We start from the raw sequence: 24,946 nt of genomic DNA, 5'->3' as shown, positions 1-24,946 counted from the left end.
AGCCCGTATTTTAATCCTCTTCTGGGATCTCAAACCCACTTGACACGTGTCTAAACTTAAAGCAACGTTATTATACAAGAACTGGGACTCGTTGAGCGTCAAACACGGGATGAAGTGCAAAGGAATCCATGTTTATAGGTGACGTGGCTTCATAAGATGAGGAGCAACATGGTCACAGCTGTTTTTATCCGCCTTGTTGTTGAAACTTTCTTCCAACAAAACACGGTGCATCCTTTGGTTTCTAAGACATTAAACCGTCCACGTCCGTATGAAGGCTCCACCAGCACCACCGTGCCAGAGACATTTTTGCTTGGTGTTCTGCACAGGTGACTGACTACGCACCGTGTTCGTCAGGTACCTCGGTAACCAGCACCCCTTCCTGCATTATTAAAAACACCCCAATCAAGAGATTTAGTTCTAAATCAGAATAAATATCCGTCCAGGCAGAATATTTAACAAGCGGCGGAAATTGACACAAACGTAGTGCCAATCAAAGGGCGTAACCACGCTTCGTTTGGGGGGTCGTGTCCCTCCTAATGTCTGAACCAGGGTTACACCCTTGGTGCCAATGTCCCCCACAATTCACAAATCAAGTGTTTTCTTGTTGGGCCTTGATGAAAGTATCAGAACCAAAAGTCTTTTCAGCAGATCTTTATTTTTCAAATGATGTTTTATAATTTTACTAGATTATAATGCATTGTGTCCCTAAATGGTAAAAAGGGGAGAATGAGAACATTCATGATCCACAGCTTTTCCTAATTGAGTACAAAGCGCTGAGGATGCGTTTGTGTGGGCGGACCCGAGCATCCTTAGAGCTCCACGCGGTCACAACTCAGTCTGCATAGCGCACCTCGGATCGCAGCTCCGTTGTGACGTAGTTCAGCAACGCGGCGGTGACCTGCTGGCGGAGAGCAGCGTTGCCCATCACCAGGGCGATGAGCTGCGCCGCGTCCGTCCAGGCCACGTTCTTCAAGACGGCTGAGACTTGATCGTAGAGCTTCTGCTTCTGGGCAGGAGGCAACTCCATCAGGATCTGAGGCAGAGGCTTGAACTGTCCGCTGGTCAGCCAGCTGCCCAGGAGACCGCCCACCGCGCCGCCTGCGAAGAGAGGGGGGAGGCTGAGCCACAGCGTGGGGGGACGAGGGCCTGCTGCTTTTGTTGACATTGCGTTTACTTTCACCTCTACGTAGTTGGCCGCCCTGCCCAACGTTTGTCCGTTGAGCAATGAGGAAGGTTCGGTTTCCCTATCGAGCCTCTAATGCTGTCGCACTTAGATCAGGAAGCACCGCTATATTATGTTAGTAGAATATTTATTCTCACCAACAGCGATCCCTGGAGGTCCACCGAGCATCCCGCCTACAAAGGCCGTCCCTCCGGCCAAAACGGCTCCTTTGGTGGAGTTCTTGACTGCCACCTTGATCTGCTGGTCGGCTCCTACTTCACAGCACAGACGTACGCAGTCGTCCATTCGTGGCGCCATCCCTGGAAATTCAGCTCTCCTTTGTGGGGGTTCAAAAAAATAAGAAAGACCCATATTTGAAGCTGAATTCAGACTAGAGTTTCCTCGGATGAGGCCGTAGAGTATTTACCAAAACACACCAACATCCCTGCACACAAGCCGTTCATGCAGCGGTCTTCATACGGAAATAACGTTGAGATGATCTAAACCGCCTCTAGATACGTGACAGACCTCACGCCTCGGTTAGTTTGTAAGACACCCAAGCAGAGCCTTGCAGATGCACATTACCACGACACACAGCGTGCTTTCGTTTCTCCTGGAATCAGGACAAACGAGTCCATCACATAACTCTGCTAGACCAACATTCACCTGTTCAACAACGACATTTTTGCCTCTGATCGTCCACATTTCCACACATGCATGTCGTTAATGAGCAGAGCTACAAAGACATTTTGAACTATGGGATTTTAAAGTGCGTCCATTTGTTCTGCAAAGCAGCGCTGTTCGTTGACACACAGTGGACGCTTCTAAATGGTTGTTTTTAACGCAGTTTGGCGGGTTAGTGAGAACACCCATATTTAAATCTACAACGGTTGTATTTGAGAGCTGATAACTTAGTCTTACTTTCGTTTCGATTTTAAAAACAAGCCAAATAATTCTTCAAGCCCTCCGATTGCTTCCTCTCCACTAAGTGGATGAAAGACGCGCTTCTATCCAAAGCTGAATCGTCACCAGTACCTCGAGTTGTGTCCTAAACGTGTCGCGCAGGTGTAGTTGATGCTCTCTGTGCGTCAACTGCTCTGCTGCTCGCGCACTCTGCCGAGAGGAGCCCTCCTACCTCCTACTTCCTACCTCCTGCCTCCTACCTCCTGTCTCCTACCTCCTGCCTCCTACCTCCTACCTCCTGCTTCGCAAAAGCTATCAGAGAGTATGTGAGAAACGACGCAGGCAAGATGAGTGGCTGCTGGTGTCACATTTCATCCGAGAATATCGCCTCTACGCGTCTCGGCGGGGGGCTCATTGGCTGCATCGCTCCACGCTAAACGTGTCCGTTGGTTACGTGATTTGTCAGCACGCGGGACGGTCCACAAAGTCTTTAAGGTCAGAGTCCGCTACCTACTAAAGAAGCCCGCATCAAGCTGCGCGTGTCGTTGTTGTCGGGTCAGCGGCAGGTAAACGTGTCGCTGCGGCCTCACGCCGGAAGAAGCCGCTGACCTGAACGCGTATAAACTCTGTTTAACCGGGAAAAGCAAACGGCGGCTCGCTGAACAGGGAGGTTCGCCTGACGTCCGGTCCCGCCTTTTGGGGGCGGGGTTTGGTGACGTTGCAGGACGCGGGGAGGACCCTCACCGACACACGATTTCGACACGAAAAACACCCTCCGGAGAGCAGCGACGCGCAGCTGACTTGTCCCCCACCCGAAGACACATCGCGATCAGGTGAGTCTCATCGGAACGTCAGCTGTTTGTCTCCGAGGACGTCTGCTTGTTGTGGTGGTGCGGAGACGTTGTGTCCACAGGAGAGGACAGGTGGCAAACACCTGAGCAGCGGGAGGACACACGGACCCGTGATTGTCTGAACGGATTTCGCCCCAATACTGTGTTTACTGCGATGTCCTGAGGGTGTTTTAACCAGGAGACGTGTCCTCTGCTCTCTGCACGAAACATTCCTTTGTGATCAGCTGACTTGGATTTGACAAGTAAACATTGCACCTCACACACTACACCGGATGAATAGGACGTTTCATCGTTTCAGCGTCACTGACCCGACGTATCGATCCGTTCTGCCGTGACGTGTAATTCTGCCTAAGAAACACAATAAGACATCCAGAGCCCAATAAACAGCAGGACGGCCACCTGCACCAGGGACTAAACTACCCCCCTGTCCCCCCCTGTCCCCGCTGGGCGCATAGCGACAGTAAACACTGCTCAGGTTTCTCAGGATGTCCACTGAAGACAGGTCTTTATTTAGCAGTTGCTAATCTGCCCCGGAGCCGAGTCGGCGATCCCTTCACATTTACTGTGTTGTTTCTGGAAGGAATCAGGAAACATTTATTTGCCAAAATATGCTAAACATACAAGGAGTCTGCACTAATTCACTCCTCATTTCTTCACACGTTTGCAGTAGAGGCACACAACATGATTGGGAAGATTCTTTCTCATCTGCTCTGGAACGCCGAGGACGACTTTGGGGCAACGACAGACACCAATGCGGAGCTGATGGAGTTTGAGGAGGGAGGCTGGGTCATCGTCGTCCCAGGTGAGAGACACACCTGGCCGGAGGCGACACCCACACAGGGCCTCATTCATGTGGCGTTTCAATGTGTCCTCTGCAGCTTCTACCGGGATGAAAACGGATGTGTTTGAGCTGGGACGCGTCGCTCGCACGGCGGGCGGGCTGCTGATGACCGAGCACCCCAGCACGTCTGTCTACCAGATGAGACGCGGGACGCAGGAAGAACAAGTCCCTCCGAGGGGCGCGTCCAGGCCGGCGGCGGTGAGACGGCGTCTGGCGGCCTGGGGCGTCCCGCTACCCTGCGGCGCCCAGCGGCTGGCGGTCCAGAGGGCGAGGACCCGGGCGGAGCGGAAGCAGCTGAGCCGCGCGGCCCTCCACAGGCAGAACCTGGCCGGCATGCGGTCGTCCCCGGGAGGGAGACGCCGCGGCTCCTACGAGCGTCTCGGCAGCCGCTGAAACCGGAGCGAGACGAGCGCTTTGACTCTCGGCTCACATGCGCGTCCAGCGGCGGCTTGTGAACATGAAACCATATTATATTCTGTATTTGTCGGGTCAGTAACAAGTTGACACTGGTACAAAAATACCATTTCCCCCACAAGCAGGTTGGTTCTCATTTTATTCATTTGACACATTGTTAATTGAGTGCTAATACAGTTTTTCTATTTGGTGTTATTATAAAATGTCAAAGATGATAAACATGTTTTCTTAAGGTGGAATGAGTGAAACGTGGCCCCGCGCACAGTTGTAGTACAAGTACACGTCTTTCAGGCGGCGTTCCCTCGTGTCCGGAGGCCGCGTACCTTTCCCATGAACCTCTTCACTTGCTCCGGGTCGACGGCGGCGGCCCAGCGGCCTCCCTCCTTGAAATGAGAGCCGATGATCATCCCGCTCGCATGGAGGTAGCGCTCCACGTTGTCGTAGGTCACTCCTGAGCCAATCAGCACCGGGATGCTCACACGCTGGGAAACATCTGCAGAAACATAAAAACCGCTGAGACGAAGCAGCAGCAGCTGCACTCACTCTACGGCCTCACAATCAGGACACATCCAAGGCTTATGTCAAAATAGAGGCGGTCAGGCTTTGTTAGTGCTCAGAACTTGTCAATCTGAGCTGCAACTTTGTAATGAAGACATAAAAGCGGCTCCTCCCCCGCGCTGGCGTGCTGGTGGTTTTACTCGCCGTTTTGGTCTTGGATCAGGAGGAGTGAGCGTAAGGAGACTGATGCTTCCCACGTCTCCATCCCACATACGTGAACTAACGCAGAGTAAGAGCAATGTGTCACTGAAGCTTCCTAGTTGGGGTCGGAGGGGATTTAGGAAAAGTAAGAAAGGTGCAGGTTGATAAAGAAACTGAAATGTGGGCTGGAAGTGACGTCCTTTCTGACAGCAAATGAACCTTAAAGAGCACATTAAAATGTTCGTTATGAACATGAGATGCCGGGGAGCTCTAATCAGATCATAGTAGAACAGCGTGAGCAGCCAGATGTTATCCAGAGCACGGCCCTCAGTTTGTGCAGAGGAGACAGAAGCACCTTTCTAAATCTATCCGTTTCCTTAAGGCTTCTTTTTTCACTTGATGGAAAGAAAATGAATCAGAAGTAAACCAAAAATATCTTTGAGCCATTGTACAAAAGAAAATGCTAATTGGGGGAAATAAATCCTGTTTATATAAAACAAACTTGTCTGTGATGGAAATCAGGAACTAATCGTATAATCACGCACTTCCTGTCTCAACGTGAAGCGTTACTCACCTACAGTGTGTTAGAACACTTCTGCTGCGTCCAGAGATTTACTGGTTAGTAAAGTGGGCAGTAAAAGACATGGTGGAGGAACCAGAGACCATATGAAGAATGGGGAAGAGCAACCTACACCGCACGCGACGCATGGTGGGAAAACATGCAGCCAGAAACTACAACTAGTGGGAAGAAGCTACGGGCCGATGGAGCAAAGTCAAACCCGGGTGGAGAGGCGGGTGGTGGGCTTCCCTTTGTTCATGTTTATTACGGTAAGTAAGCGTGGGCAGTGGGAGGGGCCTAACCAGAGGCCGGCGGACCTTGGACACGGGAGCAGTCTGACCGCCACACGGACACGCGACCCTCGTGCTGTCTGAGCGGTTCTTCCTCCCCGAGGAAGAGGAGGAGAAGGAGAGGGTCGCCTGTCTTCAGAATCCGTGTGAAGAAGAAGGCCGGTGTTGCCATGAGACACAGCCGCTAACTGGTAGAGCACTACAGGGCCAAGACCAGCCGTATGGGCTCAATGTGAGACGGGCAGGTTTGTATCATGTATTGGATCCAGAGTATTTATACCTCGGAGTTCCCGCGGGTCGGCCGGCGCTCCGGTGGCCGCTCCTGTGACGATGAGTCCGTCCGAGAGGAAGAACTCTGCGGCGCGCGCCGTCTCCTCGATGCTCACGTCCGACGTCAGGGCGTGTGAGCTGTGGAGAAACGCAGCGTGCACCAGGCCTACATCACGTCCCCCGTCCACCAACGCTCAATGTCACCACATTCACTATCACAACTTCACCAGCACAGATGATGCATAAAAGAGGAGAGATTCATCTGTACATCGAGCTGCACCGACACCTTAACTTCCTCTGACCAACAGATATGGGCCTCCATTTGATGTCAAATCTGCCCGAAACAAAACCAAGCAAATTCACGAAGCTACTGACAAACTGAGATCCCCAAACATCTATTTCTATGAATCTTTATTTACAGGCCGAATCAAAAAAGCAGATCAATGCGTTCAGAGATCTAGAGATATCAAATGTCACATGTGTTTTCAGCTTTGGGTTATTAATGAATCAGATGACAATCTCACCTGTGCTTCTTTTTGATGTCGGTGAAGATCTGCACGCGCTCCGCGCCGATCTGCTTGCGGTATCGCAGCAAGTCCCCGGCGCAGGCGTCCAGGAGACCCTCGTCGGCCACGTGAGAGAAGACGAAGCCCTCGGCCCTGATGAAGTCCAGACCTGTGACGTCATGACACTACGGTTGACCAACGGAAGAAGTGGAGTAGCGACTGCTGGTGTGTTTTGAACGACCTCCACCTGAAGCCAGAGCCACGGCCACCGCCTGCTGGTTAGCAGAGGACAGTATCTGAACTCCGAGCGGCAGGCGAGGACAGACGCCTCTCACGGCGGCGCACACTGCGGTCATACAGGCGCACACCTCGGGGCCCACGGAGAAGCAGTAAGGGACGTCGTGCATGTTCTCAATGATCAGCCCGTCCTGAGGGGGGGTTTACGGGAACGGTCACCGCCTTCACATGCGGAACATATACAGGATGAGCAATGACTTACGATCCCTGCTTGGCGGTAGATCTCTGCCTCTCTGCAGGCTTCCTCGGTGATCTGGGGCATTGTCATGTAACCCATGGGGGTTCCTGAGAGACAAGACCTGCTTACAAACTGCACAAGACATTTAAAAGCTCCCAAAACCGGCAGTGATGCAATGCAATGAAGCACTTTACTTCAGCACACTGGCCCACTATTCAAATATAAAAGTGTCAGATTTGACCAATTCACTAGGTTCATATGTTAACTGGTGTTGGGTGGCGGTTAGGGAGCACTAACACGTGCAGCTTGGTTTACCTGGTAGGGCGTTGACGTGAATCATCCCAATAACCACAGACTTCAGGCGCCCAAATAGATCCAAGAACTTCATGGTCTCGTTTTCGGGGGAGCAATCCACAGAGGACAGACAAAATGAATGTCTCGCTTGTCTTCTCGTGGGCCTCACGTGACTGGCCAAGGGTCAATTCTGCCAAATCAAACAAAAAAAGTAAACAATCAACAGTCTCCAAAAGTTTGAGCAGAGAATCCAGCGCCTCTTTCCCTGCTGACGGAACACAAAGGGTCGTCAGTGAAGTTAGTTAACAGAAGAGCGGCTCACGTCACGTCGCGTGCTTGCGGTGGAGACCGTGGACTCGTGCTCGCGACGTGGCGCGCGCACATCGCGATTTTCCGCTGAACAGCGGATGCGCATAATGTGACAGGGGAACGCGCGCCCGCGCGGGGTCCACGCGACCGGGAGCCGCCGTTCCCGCGCCGCGACTCCGCCGCGTTCATCTGTATTTCTGCATTAATCGAAAGGAGTTCGCCTTTGTTTACATCCGACGGACTAGCCACGCGGTGCACGAGCACTTCCTCTCTGCAAGCCCCGCCCCCCGCAGCTGTCACCGCCGCGGCCACGCCTCCTCGTTTTGCCGGCTAATTTATTAACGCATTTTTCCTTTTCTTCAGCGCGATAAACGTGAACCACACGCGCACTCCGTGTCTCGCACGTGCCGTGGAGGCGGCGCGCGGGTGAACCGGTGGAAGACGGAGCTCAGGGAGGCGGCGGAACTCGAGGTTTAGCGCCAACTTCAATCCACTCCTCCGTGACGCGGCGGCGTCCAGTCATCTGTTCCCTACAAGGCGCCAGATCGGAGCCGCCAGCCCGCAGAGACCCGCAGAGACCCGCAGCGAGCAGCCGCCACCCGAAGCGACACGCGGGTCAAATCGTCCCCACAGCGAAGCGTCTCGAGGTGAGTGCGAGGAACGTCCGCCCGAGCGACGTCGAGCTGCACTTTGTTTGTTTGTTTGTTTGGCTGGACCCCAAAGTAAAGTTTAGTTCTTAAGTCCGCAGGCGACTCGGACCGAGCGGTTCTGTTCCGCCCGGCGGTCCGGTGCCGTGCGTCGAGGACACAGGCCGTCCCGCTGTCCTCGGGCCATTATGTGACCCGCCAGCTGTCTCGGGTTCGGGGGGAAATAAACCCGCTAAAAACCGCCGAAGTGAAGCCGCGGAGCAGCCGGCGCGGCGTCGGCTGCTCCGCGGCTTTTAGTGGCGTGGACCCGCGTTACGTGGCGCCACTTTCCGCCACTTTTTGACTCGTTTGCATTTCCCCGCGCCAGGCAGCTCGCGCTTTGTCGGGGGGAGGTGCGGGAGGAGTCGCGGGTGGGGGTTGGGAGTGCGCGAAATGTGCCCGAACCCCCAAATAACGCCATCACGTATCGCCCACAGGTCCGCCGGAGCGAGCCGCCGTGCAGAATGCGAGCGAAACGGTGAGTTCCCCCCTGCGCGCGCGCGTGACTGAACACGCACGTTGAGTGGACGGAGCTTTAGCCGTCCGGCTAGTTAGCTCGATGCTACAGCATCGCATCTGGCCGTCGATGAGGTGTGTGTGTGTGTGTGTGTGTGTGTGTCTGCAGACTCACGGCGTGTTTGTTCCCTCTCGTGTCGTCTGCAGGGAAGAGACGGAACCCGCGTCCACGGAGCACACGGCGCGGCCCAGGAAGAGGAAGGCAGATGTTGCCATCGTGAGTACCAGCAGGCCCGCGACAACTTCCAGCAGCTTCCAAACCAAGTTCCACGTCCATCTGCTGCTCACTGGAGCCCCTTGATGCGGTGTCGCGTGTGTTGCTCTCTTTAAATGCAGCGCGCCTGGTTGGTGTCCTGTGGGACGGTTTCTGCCCTCCAGGATTTGAATCCCATGCATTAATCAATAAATGACTGTGACCCTTTTCTTTGTCCTCAGTATTTACATGACGTGGATGAGGAGGTCGCAGAGATGACGAAGAAGAAGCAGCGGGAATGCGAGGTAGGTTTTGTCATCCGGCGCCTCCGTTCGCTTCACGTCCTCTTGTGTATCGCGTGGCCGCTCATCTCTCCCCTCTCTCTCCGGTCAAGCTGGGCAGGAGTCCCGATGCCGGTTGCACGAGTCCCCAGAGGTGGATCCCCACACCCGACCAGGAAGAGGACCAAGCGGTCGCCCTGATAAACGCGGGGTTCCCCCACTACAACTTCCACAATGTGCTTGTGACGCCCGTACGTTGTGCACCTCTTCCTGCGCTGTGGTGAGTTCTACTGTTGATCATCGCAGCCTCACGGCCTGCAGGGCGACCCGCGTTGGAGTCTGTGCTTGGCCTTTCTTCTTTTACATTAGGCCCTTTTCGTGGTGGCGGCAGCAGTAGCAGGGAGTAGTTTTCTCCGACAGATGGAGCGCTATTATACTTGCACGTCTTTCACAACAACGGCAGTTAGTCAGGAGTTGTATCAGTACTTTTTGTCACCACGGTGTCTCTGTTTTATCATCAGCTGGGCGAGTAAAGATGTGGTGTGGAACAACATGTTGGAGAAGGATAAGACCTACAGCAGAGATGTGCACGTGATGGAAAAACATCCTCACCTGCAGCCCAAGATGCGAGCCGTCCTCCTGGACTGGCTCATGGAGGTCTGTGACCAGTCCGCCATGTCTCTTGGTGACCTGAACGCATGAACAGGGTTTTAAGCTGCGGTGTTCCGTTTGTGTGCGTGTTTCAGGTGAGTGAGGTGTACAAGCTGCACAGGGAGTCGTACCACCTCGCCCAGGACTACTTTGATCGCTTCATGGCCACGCAGAGGAACGTCTTCAAGTCCACGCTGCAGCTCATAGGCATCACCTGTCTCTTCATCGCCGCCAAAGTCGAGGTGAGAAGCGTCGCTGCCACGAAGAGCTGGTCTCTGGTTGTCCGCGAGCTGCAGTTCCCTCTCGTTGTGTTTTAGATGTGTGATTTGGTCGTGTTTGTTTCCTTCTCATCCCCCAGGAGATGTACCCTCCCAAGGTCCACCAGTTTGCCTACGTCACAGACGAGGCCTGCACTGAAGACGAGATTCTCAGTATGGAAATCATTATTATGAAGGTGAAGAACATGTACACGTGAATCGTATGAAGATTACATAGATTCTGCTAGACTGTAAATAGTAAGCATCTTTAGTTACCTGGACCACAAATGGTTCTTATCAGGAACAAACGGTACATTTTGGGGTAATTTAGCTGCATTTACCATCTCAGACATGAATGCAAACATTATACAAATTTAAAAAATGACATTTTTGACTTAATTTGTAAGTTGACTGTATTTTTTTCATTGAACAACAAAAACATGAACGTTGATTGAAACCGAGTATTCCCTATGATCACTTTTTGATTTATAATGTGGTTTACAGCCAGCTCCATCCTTTGCAAAGAGACAGCCTGTGCTTTATTACACACATCTTTAGAATATAGTTCTGAGTTTGCAGTAATTACTTTTATTTACAATGAGTCGCCCAGCGACTGACTTTCTGATGGATCCCAACAGCAAATAATCAAGGTGAGGCTGTAAAAAGTTAGCGTGCTGTCTACAAATAAACGTATTAAAATGTAATCCATATTCTCTGTGATGACAAAGACGATCAACGAGAACACAACGATGTATGTTTAACTTCCTGGCAGACAACGTTCCCAACGAGCTGCAGCTCCGCTCGCAGGTTCTCAACTACATTTCAGTTGCTTTGGCAAAGAAAAGTCAACACTCCCCAGCCGGAGTTTCGGGTACTGTTCCGCCCCTTTGCATAGTCGTCTGTTTCTACTCCAACGTCTGCTCTTTGTGTGTCACACAGGAGCTCAAGTGGAGCCTCAGCCCCCAGACTCCCATCTCCTGGCTCAATGTCTACATGCAGGTGGCCTACCTTCAGGAAACCGACCAGCTGCTCATCCCCAAATATCCCCAGACCACCTTCTCTCAGATCGCAGAGGTATGTGTGCATGTCCGTCTGCCTCGCTAATGAATCTACTTCAATAACAAGCTTTGACCTCAACGAGAGCTTTTGGGTAGATTTGCACAGTTTGGTTTAGCTTTGTTTGCACCTTAACTGAAGTAAGTGAACTGAGTAACTGAAGTTTGGTGGCCGTAAAAACAGTAGCTCAGGAATCCTCCACTGTGCCGGGAAGTGTAGATTTAACCGTGTTTGGCTACATATGGAAAAGTCTCCGGAGAGCAGAATGTAATGTGGAGGCAGGACGGTTAAACAGAGCGGCATCAACGAGCCAAGCTAACGGAAGCAGACGTCAGTGCGCCGCTGCTAGCGGAGCTCACGTGACGGTCTACTGACCCGGACAGGTTTTATCCAACGATCCGGTGAAACTATTAAAATGATCGTGTAATGTTTTCAGGGGATTTCTCGCTGTTGAAGTAGGCGTTAGCTTCTTACCTTTCGAGCCAAATACTGTTTTAATTATTATTAATATTTTCGTAACTAGTCTGTAAAAGGAAGCCAACGCCAAGAATTAGCCGTGCGCTGCTGTAGGCGTGACTCTGACCATCGTCAGTGAAAACATTTGTTTTTTGCGGAGGTTCGCCAGAATTACCATTGATGCTGACAACGCATCCGGGAACCCAATTCTGGCCTTTCAAAATGAGATATCCCACTTCAAAATATCGCAATAAAAGCTCTTTCATCGTCGCCCAAGTGAGCCTCACTACTTTCTGTCATCAAAGTAACTTTCCTGCAGTAGTTAGACATGTACATATTTATATATATTCATGAGATTTGACATGTTGATTTGTTGACATGTATGAATTAACATCACTTGCGTTTAGTGGGCGATCGACCAAAAAAAAGACCGGAAACTAGGGCTGCAACAACGAATAGATGAAATTGATCAAATTTGATTATTTAAAGCGTTGGCAACTAATTTAATTATCGATTCGTTGTGTCGCGCGATTATCACGTCACTCAATGAGTTTCGTCATCCAGCTGATCAAGCTAGCGTTAGCTCGCTAATAACAGTAAAGCAGTTAGCAGGACTAAGACACGATTTCATTTACTCGCCTCTTTTGGAACATTCATTTTTCAATCTGTTGTGTATTTCGTGCTTTGTCCCATATCGTTTATTGTTGACAAATATATTTGTGTTTAATGCTGTCATATATACGGTAGTCTAGTGCACTTGCGCACATACTGTGGGTTATACGGTAGTTGATGTTATGCCTGTAAAGGGAGACATTGATCCACAGGCATAAATCCCTCACCTTTTGGCGAAATTCGCCGTTTTGAAACCAAAATAGGTGACCTACGTGAATCGTGTAGATTCGCTGAGTTTTTTTGGGGGGGGGGGGGGATTCATATTCAGTGAACTGCGAACAGGGTGAGTGATTGCTTTAATATTTTATGGTATATCAAAGTTAAGTTACCCAGGAGCTTTGTTGACATAGACTTAGCTAACGTTAGCTACAGCTTGATGAATGGAGTCATTTAACACAGCGGGAGAGAACGCGTCGTTGGCCAGCGAGCTAAAGCTCCGGTGGGAAATGATTAGCTAGCGTTGTTGAGGTGAGGGGACTGACGAGGCAGAAGGTAAAGTGGTCCACCGTTCCATCAATAAGCAGACCTGCCAACCTGATACGCATTCTGACTTCAAAGTACGATGAACGAATCATTGACACGAGATTCAAAGAACCGAGTCGGTTAAATGGTCGGTAATATCTTACCACCACCCCTGTCAACGAATGACTCGAAGAAATCTCTGGGACAAAACCAGTTGAAAGGGGTAATATCCTTGTCACCTTTTTGACCCTTGACCCGTTTTCATGCCTGGATCCATTAAACCAGCGCGGCGAACTCCGAAGCCTCTAATGCCGCGGCCCAATTTGAAATCTGAAAATCTTTTGCGGCCCACCCAAACCTTTAATCACAACTCTGATCAAAACAGCTTGCATGGTTTCAGTGCCCCGTTTGCTAGCACCGCCGAGCATAGCACACAGACGGGCAAGGGATTGTCTTCTGGTCCTAAACTGGTAAATCCCAGTGATGGGTACGTCCTCGAGTACTTTCTACGAACCTTTTTTTAGTTTTCAGGGATTCATTATCTGAGGACTTGCTTGTTGCATTTGATTCATCAGCTTTTCCCACCTACTAGCCACCGCTCCATTTTACAATTTTCCCCTCCAATAGGAGGTGTGAAAAGCGACGCAGACGCACGGGGGGCTTGCGTCTGCGTCGCTCTGAAATGCAGAAGCATAAATCCGGCTTAACCCCCCCTGTCTTTTTATGGGGGGGGGGACTGTAAATATATAAACCTAATCAAATTCACTGCTCTACTCATTGCTCTGTAATTCAGCTTTCAGAAGAAACTGTCTCATTTATTGAGAAATCAGATAGTCATGCTTGGTATTCATGTAAAAACTGTATCAGGTCTTATTACCTCATTTAGAATTGCCCGGGTGTTTGATTGCCATTTGTGTTTTTCTCTCTGTAGCTGTTGGACCTGTGTATGCTCGATGTGCAATGCCTTGAGTTTTCCAACGGCGTCCTTGCGGCCTCGGCGCTGTTTCACTTCTCCTCCCTGGAGCTAGTGGAAAATGTCTCTGGTAAAAGGCAACAATAAACGCTACAGTTTGCCGTAGGAGAATGCCTTTTCCCTTTTACTCATTCTGCTCCTTTCCTCCATCCTCGCAGCTCTGAAGAGGGTGGAGGTGGAGCAGTGCGTCAGGTGGATGGTGCCGTTCGCCTTGGCACTGCGGGAGGTCGGTGGCTCGTCTATGAAAACGTTCACAGGAATCCCCGCAGATGACATGCACAACATCCAGACGCACGTCTCCTACATCTCGTGGTTGGTAAGTGAAATCACTGCAATGCATGTTTTAAAATGCACCGAGAAAATCAGAAGTGAATTGACAATGGCTATAGAGTATTAAAGCGTTATATGTGTATGTATGTATATTACACACAATGATTTCTTGTGCTGTATGAGGCAATGACATATTTAATGCAACTTTCTTTGCTTCTGATATGCCGCGTTAGATCGCAGAGACGGTAGTTGAAGATGGAGAGCGCTTTTTGCATCAGAAGTAAAACAACCTGTTGTAGCATTTAACCTATTTGGAAGGGGGGAAAAAACTAATTTGGCGGGATAATAGTGAGGGGTGTAATAGAAAAGATCCCCCCCATTGCATTTATATAATACCTTAAATATATTGACTGCAAGCGACATCGGTTCTTCTATTAAAACATTCCGCATAATGCAGAAAGGCCTCCGCCTGCAATGTTGTGAAGTCCTGTTCGCTGGAAAGGTTCCTGCTGTCATTCTTAATGTGTGGACTTTGCTGTGTACAGGACCGGGCCTACTCTTACCAGGACGTGGAGTTGGAGCGGCACGTCAGCTGCCCTGTGCCATCGGGTGTCCTGACTCCTCCCCAGAGCAGCGAGAAGACCGAGGAGTCGGTCCGAGTGGACACAGCGGTGCTGAAAATCCTCCCCAGGATTCGCACTCCATCCCCACAAGGGCGCCTTCCAAAATAGTGAGAAAAACACTGAAGCAAACCCCACTTATGGTCAGTCTTACATTTTAGCTGTGCGCCGAAGAAAAACCCAACTGTCTGAACAGCGGCGCCACGGAGGCACCTGGTCACACGGGTACGATGGCTTTTCAGTGGGGGACATCTGATGAAAATATCCTCTTTTCCCCTTTTGCAAGCCATGCTGATTACTTGGATCCAGTTGCTTTTAAATCTCCTTGTCGGGGTGCACGCGTAGACTTCGACCACATTGGAGAAACAGCGAGTGACTCCGTGAGGAAATGTTTGGATGCCCCCTCCATCTTCCCAGGAATCTTACCTATTTAACCCTCCAGTTAAGATAAAAACACAAAGCGAAGGGCTGTTAGGGATGACCCTGCCCAAAAGGAGAGAGAGATATATATATATCTTAAATTTGAGGAGCAGCATTGCATACAAATGTTTGCATTAACTGCCAATAACGGCTATATTTTGTTTTTGCCATTTTCATCTTCTATGCAGACACCAAATTGAATGGACAGTTTATGGAGTCTCTACTTGATTTAGTGTGTGTGTGTGTGTGTGTGTGTGTGTTTTTGCTGTTAGTGGCCTCAATTGCCCAAAAACTATTCCTAGGGTCATATTTGGCTCTTTGTGCTGCTATAAAAGTGGGCTTTGGATGATTGAGGGGGAAAAGTACAAGTGTCTGAAACTGCGTGATTGTTTTTGGTTCTACTACGTTTTATTGTCCAAAACACGGACATGTTTTGCTTAGGGACCAGGAGCTTTGCTACCTAAACGGACAAGTGAACCAGCCAGGCTTCAGAAGCTGAACTATTGATTGTATTTAACTTTTTATTTTTATCCTAACCTGCATTTTTGTTTCCCCAACACCAAAATGTAAGAATTTTATTTGACTTTTTTTTTTTATATAAAATGCTGCTACATTTTTTTCATTTTAAGGAGTTTTGGAGGTCTTTGTTTGAATAAAAAGATCACTTTTAACATTTATTTTGCACTGATTGGACTTTGAATCTCGACTGTTTTAATGTATCGCCATCATCTAAGTATCATAATCCAATTAAACCCCTCACTATCATCGGAAAATTGAAGCTTGAAAGAATTGCAATGTCCATCTATCAACTGCTAGATCGATACAGTGGAGGCTGGATTAAAATTGTCAAATGACTTGACGTCTATTCCTAACCACTTGAGCTTTGTAAAATGTCATGGGGTCAAGTAAAGGTGGTTAGAGGAAAATGGCGTTTATGGAATCGACTGCACTGAGCTACGTAGTTTCCTGTGTTGTGTATGTATTGCCAGGACGCGAGTCCCGTCTGGCTGCCCTGGTGAACACAGGAGTTTTATAGCCATCTTACCCTGTCGCCATCCGCTGTGATGCAAGTGGAATCCTACATCCCGTTACATGTTGTTAAAGTGCAGACAGGGTTCAAACTAAAAAAAGTATCAAGACCTGCTAGGGGAGAAAGCACAAAAAAAAAACTCCCGGAAAGAAGCTGAATTAGTCATGTGCATTAATAAAACTTGAATTATGGTAGAACGAGAGCGTGACAGAGGAGCTCGGTGTGTCCTAAGAAGTCCCCCGGCATTCTAAGCCTATAGCAGCTTAACTAAGGGCTGGTCCGGGCTGACCTGAGCCAGCCCTAACTATAAGCAGAATCAAAGAGGAACGTTTTAAGTTTTACTTTAAAAGAGCTGACCGAATCTGCCCCCCGGACTGAAAGTGGAACCTGGTTCCACCAAAGAGGAGCTTGATAACTGAAGGCTCTGGCCCCCAGCCTACTTTTTAAAACCATAGGAACAACAAGTAACCCAGCATCTATGGAGCCCAGCTGCCTTGTAGGGCAATAAGGTGCTACAAGCTCTTGAAGATACAACGGTGCCTCACGAGCAAGTGCCTTGTAAGTGAGAAGTACCTTAAAATCTAATCTTAATTTAACAGGGAGCCAGTGCAGAGAAGTTAATACAGGAGTGATATGATCCCTTTTCTTTGTTCTTGTTAATACACGTGCTGCAGCATTCTGAATCAACTGGAGAGGCTTAAGAGATTTACAAGAGCAGCCCGATAACAAAGAATTACAGTAGTCCAGTCTGGAAGTGACAAACGCATGAACTAATTTTTCTGCATCACTTTGAGACAGGAAGTTCCTGATTTTTGATATGTTACGTAGAAAATAGGCAGTCCTTGAAGTCTTCTTTATATGAGAGTTGAAGGTCATATCCTGGTCGAAGAGAACTCCCAGATTCCTGACGGTTCTGCTGGGTACCAGAGCAATTCCATCCATAAAAACTATCACGTGACAGCTGGCTTCGAAGGCGCTCTGGGCCTATCAGGATAACTTCCATTTTTTCTGAGTTTAGCATCAGGAAGTTGCCGGTCATCCAAGTTTTGATGAAGACATTCTTGAAGTCTAACTAGCTGGTCCGTCTCTTCTGGCCTGATCGACAATCGTCTGCATAACAAAGGAAGTTTATGCGGTGTTTCCTGATAAGATCGCCCAAAGGAAGCATATAGAGGGTAAATAAAATCGGTCCAAGTACAGAACCTTGTGGGACTCCGTGACCAACATTGGTGGTCTTTGAGGATTCACCGTTTACAAGCACAAACTGGGATCGATCCGATAAGTAGGATTTAAACCAGCTGAGTGCAGTTCCTTTGATACCAATTAAATGTTCTAGTCTCTGCAACAGGATACAATGGTCTATGGTATCAAATGCGGCACTGAGGTCCAGCAAGACAAGAAAAGACAGCATGGAACCATGTCCAGTCCATGTTATGAGAGTTATTGCTGGATATGGCAACAAAGTATCCTTAGTACTATCAACGTTAAGAGCCTACCGTGACAAACAATCAATTTGGAATTTGAAGAGTTTTCTAAAGATGTTAGAAGAAATCTAAAATTGTTGACAGAACACTACAGCACATTTTCACAGAGGAGGACATGAAGATGTGCGGCCTCTTGCAGCAGAGCTATGTGCAACAATTTTCTCTCTCTCCTCTCTGATGCCCCAGAGGATTAACCTTAAAAATAATATGACCTGACATTTAAGCTATTGTTTCGTGTTGAGCACTTTAGAGCCATCCTTATTTTCTCATTTGGTAATTTCCTAATTGATGTGATCATGGTGGCCTTGGTTGCGTATGCCAGTGCAGCTTTCTTTGGTTAAAAAATGTAACGGCGCCCCCTTTTACGTTGTTTATTTTGAGCTGTTAAAAATGTGTGATATGTCAGTTCTGCCCTTTTTAACTTATAAATGTGTATATTTCTGTGGCGCTTTAGTAATGGGCACTGAGTAATGAGAAATATTTAAGACTGGTGTCAGTTTTTATTTGTGAGAATCAAGGTGTTAAAGATAAATGGTTATTCTTGGTATCCTCTGTATTCTTTTGGGTCTAGAGGAACTTTATAATGAAAAACGTTTAAGAATTGACTGTAAAAAATATAGTGTGCTTTCCTGTATATTATTAAGCAGCCGTCTTATTTTTTATCATCTACAATACATCGGTGGGAAAATATTTCTCATGATATCGGTCATATTGATTAAGTATATTTAGTTGTATTTCCTACAACTAAATGAAGACAAAACTGAGATCACTGTATTTAATGCTAAAAAAGAAAGGTTTAAAGTAACCCAACACCTTCACTCTCTGTCCCTGAAAACATCAAATAAAGCCAGAAATCTGAGGGTTATTATGGATTCAGATTTACACTTGGAGAGTCACATCAAATCAGTAACAAAATCGGCCTACTAGCACCTCAAAAATGTAGCACGACTTAGAGGGCTCATGTCAGCTCAAGACTTAGAAACACTTGTACTGCCTTTATAACTAGTAGGCTAGACTATTGTAATGGTCTCCTTGCAAGTCTTCCAAAAAAAACTGTCAGGCAGCTCCAGCTTGTTCAGAACGCTGCTGCTAGAGTTCTAACAAAGACCAAAAAATGTGAGCACATTACACCAATTCTTAAATCCTTACATTGGCTCCCAGTATGTCAGAGAATTAATTTCAAAATCCTACTGCTCACATATAAATCACTACATGGTTTAGGGCCAAAGTATATCACTGATATGCTTCCACTACATAAGCCTTCAAGATCACTAAGATCTTCTGACACCATCTGTTAGTGATTCCCAGAGTAAATACAAATCATGGGAAAGCATCATTTAGTTACTACGCAACAAACAGCTGGAATAAACTTCCTGAAGATTTAAGACTTGCCCCAACTCTGACCACGTTTAAAACAAGACTGAAAACTTTTATGTTCAGCTTCGCCTTCTGCTAAATTTGACCTACATTGCACTTTTAACCTCTGCCTTTAATTAAACAATTTAAATAAGATTTCAATTTATAATTTTATTTGCTGTTTTTAATTGTCTCTTAATTCCTGCATTTTATTTCACTTTATTGTATGAAATGTTATAATGTGAAGCACTTTGAGTCTGCCTTGTGTATGAAAAGTGCTATACAAATAAAATTGCCTTGCCTTGCCTAGAACAGTGATATTTCCTTATAGGACAACTGTTTCCTGAATAAATAGCCATTTTCATTTGCAAATGAACGTGTTGTGGTTAGAGAAGTTAATATCTGTTGTAACATCTGCTGTAAATGTATGCTAAGGATTCACAGCTGCTTGCAATGTTGTCATTCCTCCCCAAGATGGCAGTAGTTGTTTTTTTTTAAACAGCCGTTGCTTTTACGTACTGGCTTCTCGTTTAATGGGGGTTTTAGGTTGCTGCAGTATCCAATTCCTGCAGCATAAAAAAAGCGAGTATATTTGATGAGGAAAAGCGTGCTGAACAGTAATGATTCAGCTCTAAAAATGTTCCCATTGTGTCTCCATGGTAAAAGACTATAAAAATGTTGTTTTAATACAGTTAGCACATCTAGAAAAGGGCTGATTCGGATGAATCAAACCCCTTTATTAACCATAAAGTGCTGCGGTTCGTATGCCGCAGTATCTCTGCCTAATTGATGTCTCAGAGGTCTTGTGCTTTGGATATTAGGTATATAACCAGGAAAACATAACTGCAGTCAACTCAGCAGACAGTTGAGTTTTAGTTCATCGATGACACTTACGGTATTAAACATGTAACCGGAATAAAAGCTATTTCAATCCGGAGAGACTTGTTGAAATTTTAACAATGCTTTATTATAACAGGCATAAATACTTATATTGCAAAGTTGTTTGGTTAAATTAACCCTGTTTGGGTTTGCCTTGTTTTGGCCTCCTAACTGGGTCAAGAAATATTTTAACTGTGTACGAGGGACAAGCCTTACTTATTTGTTTGGATCCTTTGTTATTTGTCTGTGTCGCTGAGAGTTTGTCCTGCAGCAGAGACGGGATGATGGTGTTGAAGGCAGAGCTGAAGTCCACAAACAGGATCCTGGCGTAGGTTCCTGGGGAGTCCAGATGCTGGAGGATGTAGTGGAGGGCCATGCTGACAGCATCGTCCACAGACCTGTTGGCTCTGTAGGCGAACTGCAGGGGGTCCAGGAGGGGGTCAGTGGTGGTCTTCAGGTGGGACAGGACTAGCCATTCAAAAGACTTCATGACTACAGAGGTCAGGGCGACGGGCCTGTAGTCATTGAGTCCTGTGATCCTGGGCTTCTTGGGAACAGGGATGATGGTGGAGGCCTTGAAGCAGGCTGGTACGTGGGGAAGGGGAAGGTGATACAGAGGCGTGAGACCCTGATGGGCTGGGGGAGGGAGGGAGGGGTGGGTGTGACGGCCACTGCCAGGGTATTTGTGGGTGTGTCTCTGTCTGTGTGTGTTACCGGGTGAACTTCCTGGTGGAGCTGAGGCCATAAGGCAGATCAGACGCAGCTGGCCGCTGTCTCTTGAGTGCATTAAAACCTGCCCCTTTCTGAGTGTTTGGGGGTGACTGCTGGTTTTCTCCTGGTCCCCAGCACAATGGCGTTTCCATTTGCTGTGTTTTGTTTGTTTAATCAGTTTGGTGAATAAACATCTTTGGCTGGTAATCCCTGGAGCGTGGTTTCCTCTATTTGTTGTGGCCTTTGAGCCGGACCGTAACATGGGGGACTGGGGCAGGTTGGTGGAGCTGTGGGGATGGGATCAGGACATTGTCTATTGAATCTGCAGTAGATCTCGTTCAGCTCGTCTGCCAGGTGGAGCTCATTCATGGAGTGTTTTTTTTTTTTTGGCTTGTAGTTAGTGAGGTGTTTGAGGCCTCTCACACACTGTCTCATCGACCGTCTTACAGGCTTCTCACAACTGTCTCGCAGACAGTCCCATGACTGTCACACGACCGTCCTACGACAGTCTCATGGCTGTCTCGGACTGTTCCACCGACTGTCTCACACACTGTCCCACCAACTGTCTTACGTCTGTAAGACTGTCCAACGACAGTCTCATGGCTGTCTCACCGACTGTCTCACGACTGTCTCGGACTGTTCCACCGACTGTCTCACACACTGTCCCACCAACTGTCTTACGTCTGTAAGACTGTCTCACCGACCGTCTTACAGACTTCTCACGACTGTCTCATGACTGTCTCACGACTGTCCTACGACACTCTCATGGCTGTCTCAGACTGTCTCACCGACCGTCTCACGACTGTCTCACGACTGTCCCACCGACTGTCTCACGACTGTCCCACCGACTGTCTCACACACTGCCCCACCAACTGTCTTACGTTTGTAAGACTGTCTCACCGACCACCTTACAGACTTCTCACGACTGTCCCACGACTGTCTCATGGCTGTCTCGGACTGTTCCACGACTGTCTCGGGCTTTGTCAGGCATTGGATGTATACTGTTGTTTCTCCTAAAGATGTTGATGAAGGCTCGGCCCACGCGGCTGAGGATCTTGCAGATACCGTTTCTCTGCTCCACGTGATTTATGATGATGGAGACGATGCAATCTTCAACTTCCTCGTCCCCCAATATCAAGCAGACCAGCAAATCTGCTCTACCGCCCTTCATCTTGTACAGCTCATTGTACATCTTCTTGTGCAAGTTCTTAAAGGATTTTGGTTTGAGGTTAAAGTCCACATCCTTGAGTTTGGACAAAATCTTTTCAACCAGACGCTGAATGATGACCTCGAGTTGCCTGGTGCAACTTTCAATATTGAAGTTCTCTGCTAACTCCCAAACTAGGTCCTCTATGACCGGCCTAACACAACGTTTTTTTCTTTCCTGCCCTGTGTTGTCCTGTGAAGGTTCTTCAGGAGAATTTGGAGGAACGTCGATCTGGTGGTCGACCAGCAACTGTGGTGAAGAAAACTCTTTGAACGGAACATTTGAACTTTGTGACTTTGTGACCTCAACTTTACTCGTAGTTGAAATTATCTCTACAGCCGGTCCAATATTTTCAACCATCCTGAGAACCTGACAGTTATATAAATTGAACAAGTTCATGAAGATATATACTTTTTCAAAAATCTCTTCATTCATCAATTCATTCTTGGTAACACCCTGGTGTGTCATCTGAATTCTTTTGAAAAGGTCATCCTTCAGACGTGTTGCGATTGCAAAGGTTTCCAAAACATTGTCGTGATTTTGTTCGTTGTTAGCCCACTTCACCAGGTCTGACACCAAGGGTTGTATATCACCCATCAATATGGGGGAGTATTCTTCGTCCTTCAGGAATATTTTCTGAATTTGATCAAGTATGTGATTCAGCAGTTTTTCAACGAAGCACCCGATATAAATTTTCCCGAGAGTGGCACGTTGAAACATATCTGCCCCCAACATATCAAATACTTTTTCACTAACGTCCCATGGAATCTGTGTACTGATTAAGCCGAAGTAACGTCTTTTTGACGTGTCATGCAGGAAAGGATCCGTTGTCTCGTTCACTTCCCTCAGAATTAATGATTGAACTCTTTCTGACGTGACATTGTTCGGAGCCTTTGATTCCTCAACACCATCTTGGTCGACAGGCACCAGCTTTTTGGTCAAAGTCATTTTCTGTCTTTGTACTCGAAATATGGACGGCTTTTTCATCATTGGAGTAAATTCCCACAACATTATTAAGGCATGAGAAACCATTACCTTGAGTTGTTCAAGGGGAATGACGTGCTCTAGGTGAAAAGTACGTTTCTTGATTTTGTAAAATCTCCTGGCATTTCCTAAAACCTCTCTAAGTATCATGTCATTCAAGGATTTTGAGCTTGCACACTCGACTTTGTCTTTAATTTGCATAATATTTTTGAAACTTTGAGTCAACATCCCATCTATAAATTGACTTTCAGTGAATGGCTTCAAATTGCCAGTGCTCACTAAACAGTTTAGGAATGCTTTGGATAACTCTGTTATTATATCCATAAGCAGTTCTGCCAACATAACTTCAATGGCGACATCTGGGATGCATTTCTCCAGGTTGTCCCACTGATTCTCTCCCAACCTGTAGAAAAAGCTCTCGATCATTGGGAATATGCTGAAGCATACGTCATGTATCTCTTCCGATTTAGGGAGGATCATACAGCAGCAAATGAGCAAATCCATGGCTGCTTCCAATGCCTTCAAATCCAAAATGATCTGATCTATAACTGGTCTCACACATCAACGCAAAGACGTGTCACCGATTACGTGTGTGGTGCCATAGCAACGGTTGCTAGGTGACGGCCGAGCGACTGACAGCTGATATCCTGACTGAGCGATTATCGTCGTTTCTAAGATACTTCTCGGCGGTGAAAGACTGCGATGTGGACATCGCTATCGAAGCTTGAAGTCCCCGGTCGCCGGTGATTGACTTTGTGCATGTTCACACGGACAGGAGCAGAACTATTCAGCGACTAACGCACAGAGGTCCACGCGGCAATACACAGCGGCTGACTGGATGACGTCACCACAGTAGGCGGTCCTTCTTTACGCGCGCGCACGGAAACAAATGAAGGGGCAGCAGCGGGTAAACGGTTTGCGGACATCTACATTATTTCCCATACATTTTGCATTCATTCTACCAACACAAGTTGGAGTGACAGAAGGACCTTTATCTATTAACTTTGCATTGTTACCAGCTATTGCTCAATACAACAAGTGTACTAATACTGCAGGGACAAAGTCTGAGCCGAATACATATATAATAACAACGTGGGGGGGAAGCATTGAGGAGAGAACACACACACGTGCTGTTATTGTAACCTGCGACAAACGTTCCTCATCACACTTTTGTTCGGGTTAAGATTAAGGTGAGCTGGGAAATATTGCGAATAATCCCGTTGCTGTAATAGACGACTTTCAAGTGTGGAAGACAAGCTGCTTGTTCTTCCCAGTGAGCACAAGACGTAGTTTTAACGTTGAAATATGGTTGAAATCGGGTTGAAATGAGGTCTTTTCAACCGGGATGAAACATCAACGTGCCAGAAAACGTCAATTTGTAGATAAATGTGTCACGTTGTAACTCTAAAATAATGATATAGCACACAAGAGAGGACGAAATATTACCGTATGAAGAAAATCACGTTGAAATGTGGTCTAAACATAGACGTCTTTTCAACGTCTGCGAATAGACAATTACTTCAGTTTTATTGCCGTCAGATTTGCCTTAAATTATCACTGATTGTGTCCATGTTAGTTCCACCTCAAAGCCAGATTTTAGGGCAGCTTCTCGATTGCACAGAGACATTTTATTTCCAAGAGAAAATGATTGTTAAACATTCAATTCTTATTATAAGGAAGAGTCTCCCCAGGTACCGGGACGGCGAAGCCAGATGCACCAGTAGCTGCAAAATGAAGAGGCGGACTCACCAACACAAGTGTCACACTTTGGCACCAACAAAGTGCTCGGGATCAGGAAGCTGCAGGGATGGAATGTGCTTTACAGATGTTATTGTACTGCTGGACAGTGCCGTCAATAAATTGCCACAATTTTTCGAGATGCACTCAAATGCCTGATTGGTGTTACAAAAACTTGTTATATTTATCTCTTCATTCTACTTGTAAATAGGTCAATATATAGAATGTGAAATGATGCCATGACCAGCATGTTTCCCTGTTGGCATGTTGTGATCAGTGTCTCACATGGCTTGTGGAAAACTCCCAACGGCTTTTTTCTTGCCACTCTTCTATCAAGGCCAGATTTATGGAGTACACGGTTACTAGTTGTCCTGTGGACAGATTCTGTCCACCTCCAGAGATACCATGTGACGCCTCCAGTGTCCTCAGGATAAATGTGACCTGTGACTTTGGTGACCTGACGGTGGGATCC

General features: G+C 47.5%; 4 protein-coding genes across 11 annotated transcripts; 2 read left to right on the top strand and 2 right to left on the bottom strand.

The window, feature by feature from the left end:
- Window positions 1-638: 638 nt before the first annotated feature.
- Window positions 639-2,720, bottom strand: LOC120832295 (protein C19orf12 homolog). Of its 5 annotated transcripts, none has more exons than XM_040198491.2 (3): window positions 2,580-2,720; window positions 1,321-1,499; window positions 639-1,098 (listed from the first exon to the last, which is right to left on the bottom strand). In XM_040198491.2, exons 2-3 carry the CDS (start codon window positions 1,478-1,480, stop codon window positions 833-835), a joined length of 426 nt encoding a protein of 141 aa, XP_040054425.1. In that variant the 5' UTR covers window positions 1,481-1,499; window positions 2,580-2,720; the 3' UTR covers window positions 639-832. The 5 variants fall into 5 exon arrangements, with proteins under 5 accessions (XP_040054425.1, XP_040054419.1, XP_040054411.1 ...); XM_040198485.2 differs by having other exon boundaries at window positions 2,576-2,712; XM_040198477.2 differs by lacking the exon at window positions 2,580-2,720 and adding an exon at window positions 2,198-2,331.
- On the top strand, window positions 2,578-5,371 carry LOC120832286 (uncharacterized). The gene is made up of 3 exons (XM_040198464.2): window positions 2,578-2,898; window positions 3,584-3,718; window positions 3,795-5,371. The coding sequence occupies exons 2-3, from the start codon at window positions 3,598-3,600 to the stop codon at window positions 4,148-4,150; spliced, it is 477 nt and encodes a 158-aa protein (XP_040054398.2). The 5' UTR covers window positions 2,578-2,898; window positions 3,584-3,597; the 3' UTR covers window positions 4,151-5,371.
- On the bottom strand, window positions 4,278-9,035 carry LOC120832274 (uncharacterized protein F13E9.13, mitochondrial). 3 transcript variants are annotated; one of them, XM_040198443.2, is made up of 7 exons: window positions 8,891-9,035; window positions 7,286-7,454; window positions 6,995-7,077; window positions 6,743-6,923; window positions 6,514-6,664; window positions 6,000-6,127; window positions 4,278-4,664 (listed from the first exon to the last, which is right to left on the bottom strand). In XM_040198443.2, exons 2-7 carry the CDS (start codon window positions 7,356-7,358, stop codon window positions 4,459-4,461), a joined length of 822 nt encoding a protein of 273 aa, XP_040054377.1. In that variant the 5' UTR covers window positions 7,359-7,454; window positions 8,891-9,035; the 3' UTR covers window positions 4,278-4,458. The 3 variants fall into 3 exon arrangements, with proteins under 3 accessions (XP_040054377.1, XP_077941469.1, XP_040054386.1); XM_078085343.1 differs by lacking the exon at window positions 8,891-9,035 and adding an exon at window positions 8,778-8,855; XM_040198452.2 differs by lacking the exon at window positions 8,891-9,035 and adding an exon at window positions 7,587-8,713.
- Window positions 7,886-15,763, top strand: ccne1 (cyclin E1). Of its 2 annotated transcripts, XM_040198430.2 has the most exons (12): window positions 7,886-8,220; window positions 8,697-8,737; window positions 8,923-8,992; window positions 9,211-9,273; window positions 9,363-9,529; window positions 9,771-9,906; window positions 9,996-10,142; window positions 10,259-10,354; window positions 11,097-11,231; window positions 13,735-13,846; window positions 13,935-14,092; window positions 14,592-15,763. In XM_040198430.2, the coding sequence occupies exons 2-12, from the start codon at window positions 8,724-8,726 to the stop codon at window positions 14,775-14,777; spliced, it is 1,284 nt and encodes a 427-aa protein (XP_040054364.2). In that variant the 5' UTR covers window positions 7,886-8,220; window positions 8,697-8,723; the 3' UTR covers window positions 14,778-15,763. The 2 variants fall into 2 exon arrangements, with proteins under 2 accessions (XP_040054364.2, XP_077941468.1); XM_078085342.1 differs by lacking the exons at window positions 7,886-8,220; window positions 8,697-8,737 and having other exon boundaries at window positions 8,831-8,992.
- Window positions 15,764-24,946: the final 9,183 nt, after the last annotated feature.

The sequence above is a fragment of the Gasterosteus aculeatus genome, chromosome 12 (genome assembly GCF_964276395.1).
Source record: "Gasterosteus aculeatus chromosome 12, fGasAcu3.hap1.1, whole genome shotgun sequence".
In the NCBI taxonomy this organism is placed as follows: Eukaryota; Metazoa; Chordata; class Actinopteri; order Perciformes; family Gasterosteidae; genus Gasterosteus; species Gasterosteus aculeatus.
This window is presented reverse-complemented; position numbering and strand designations above follow the sequence as displayed.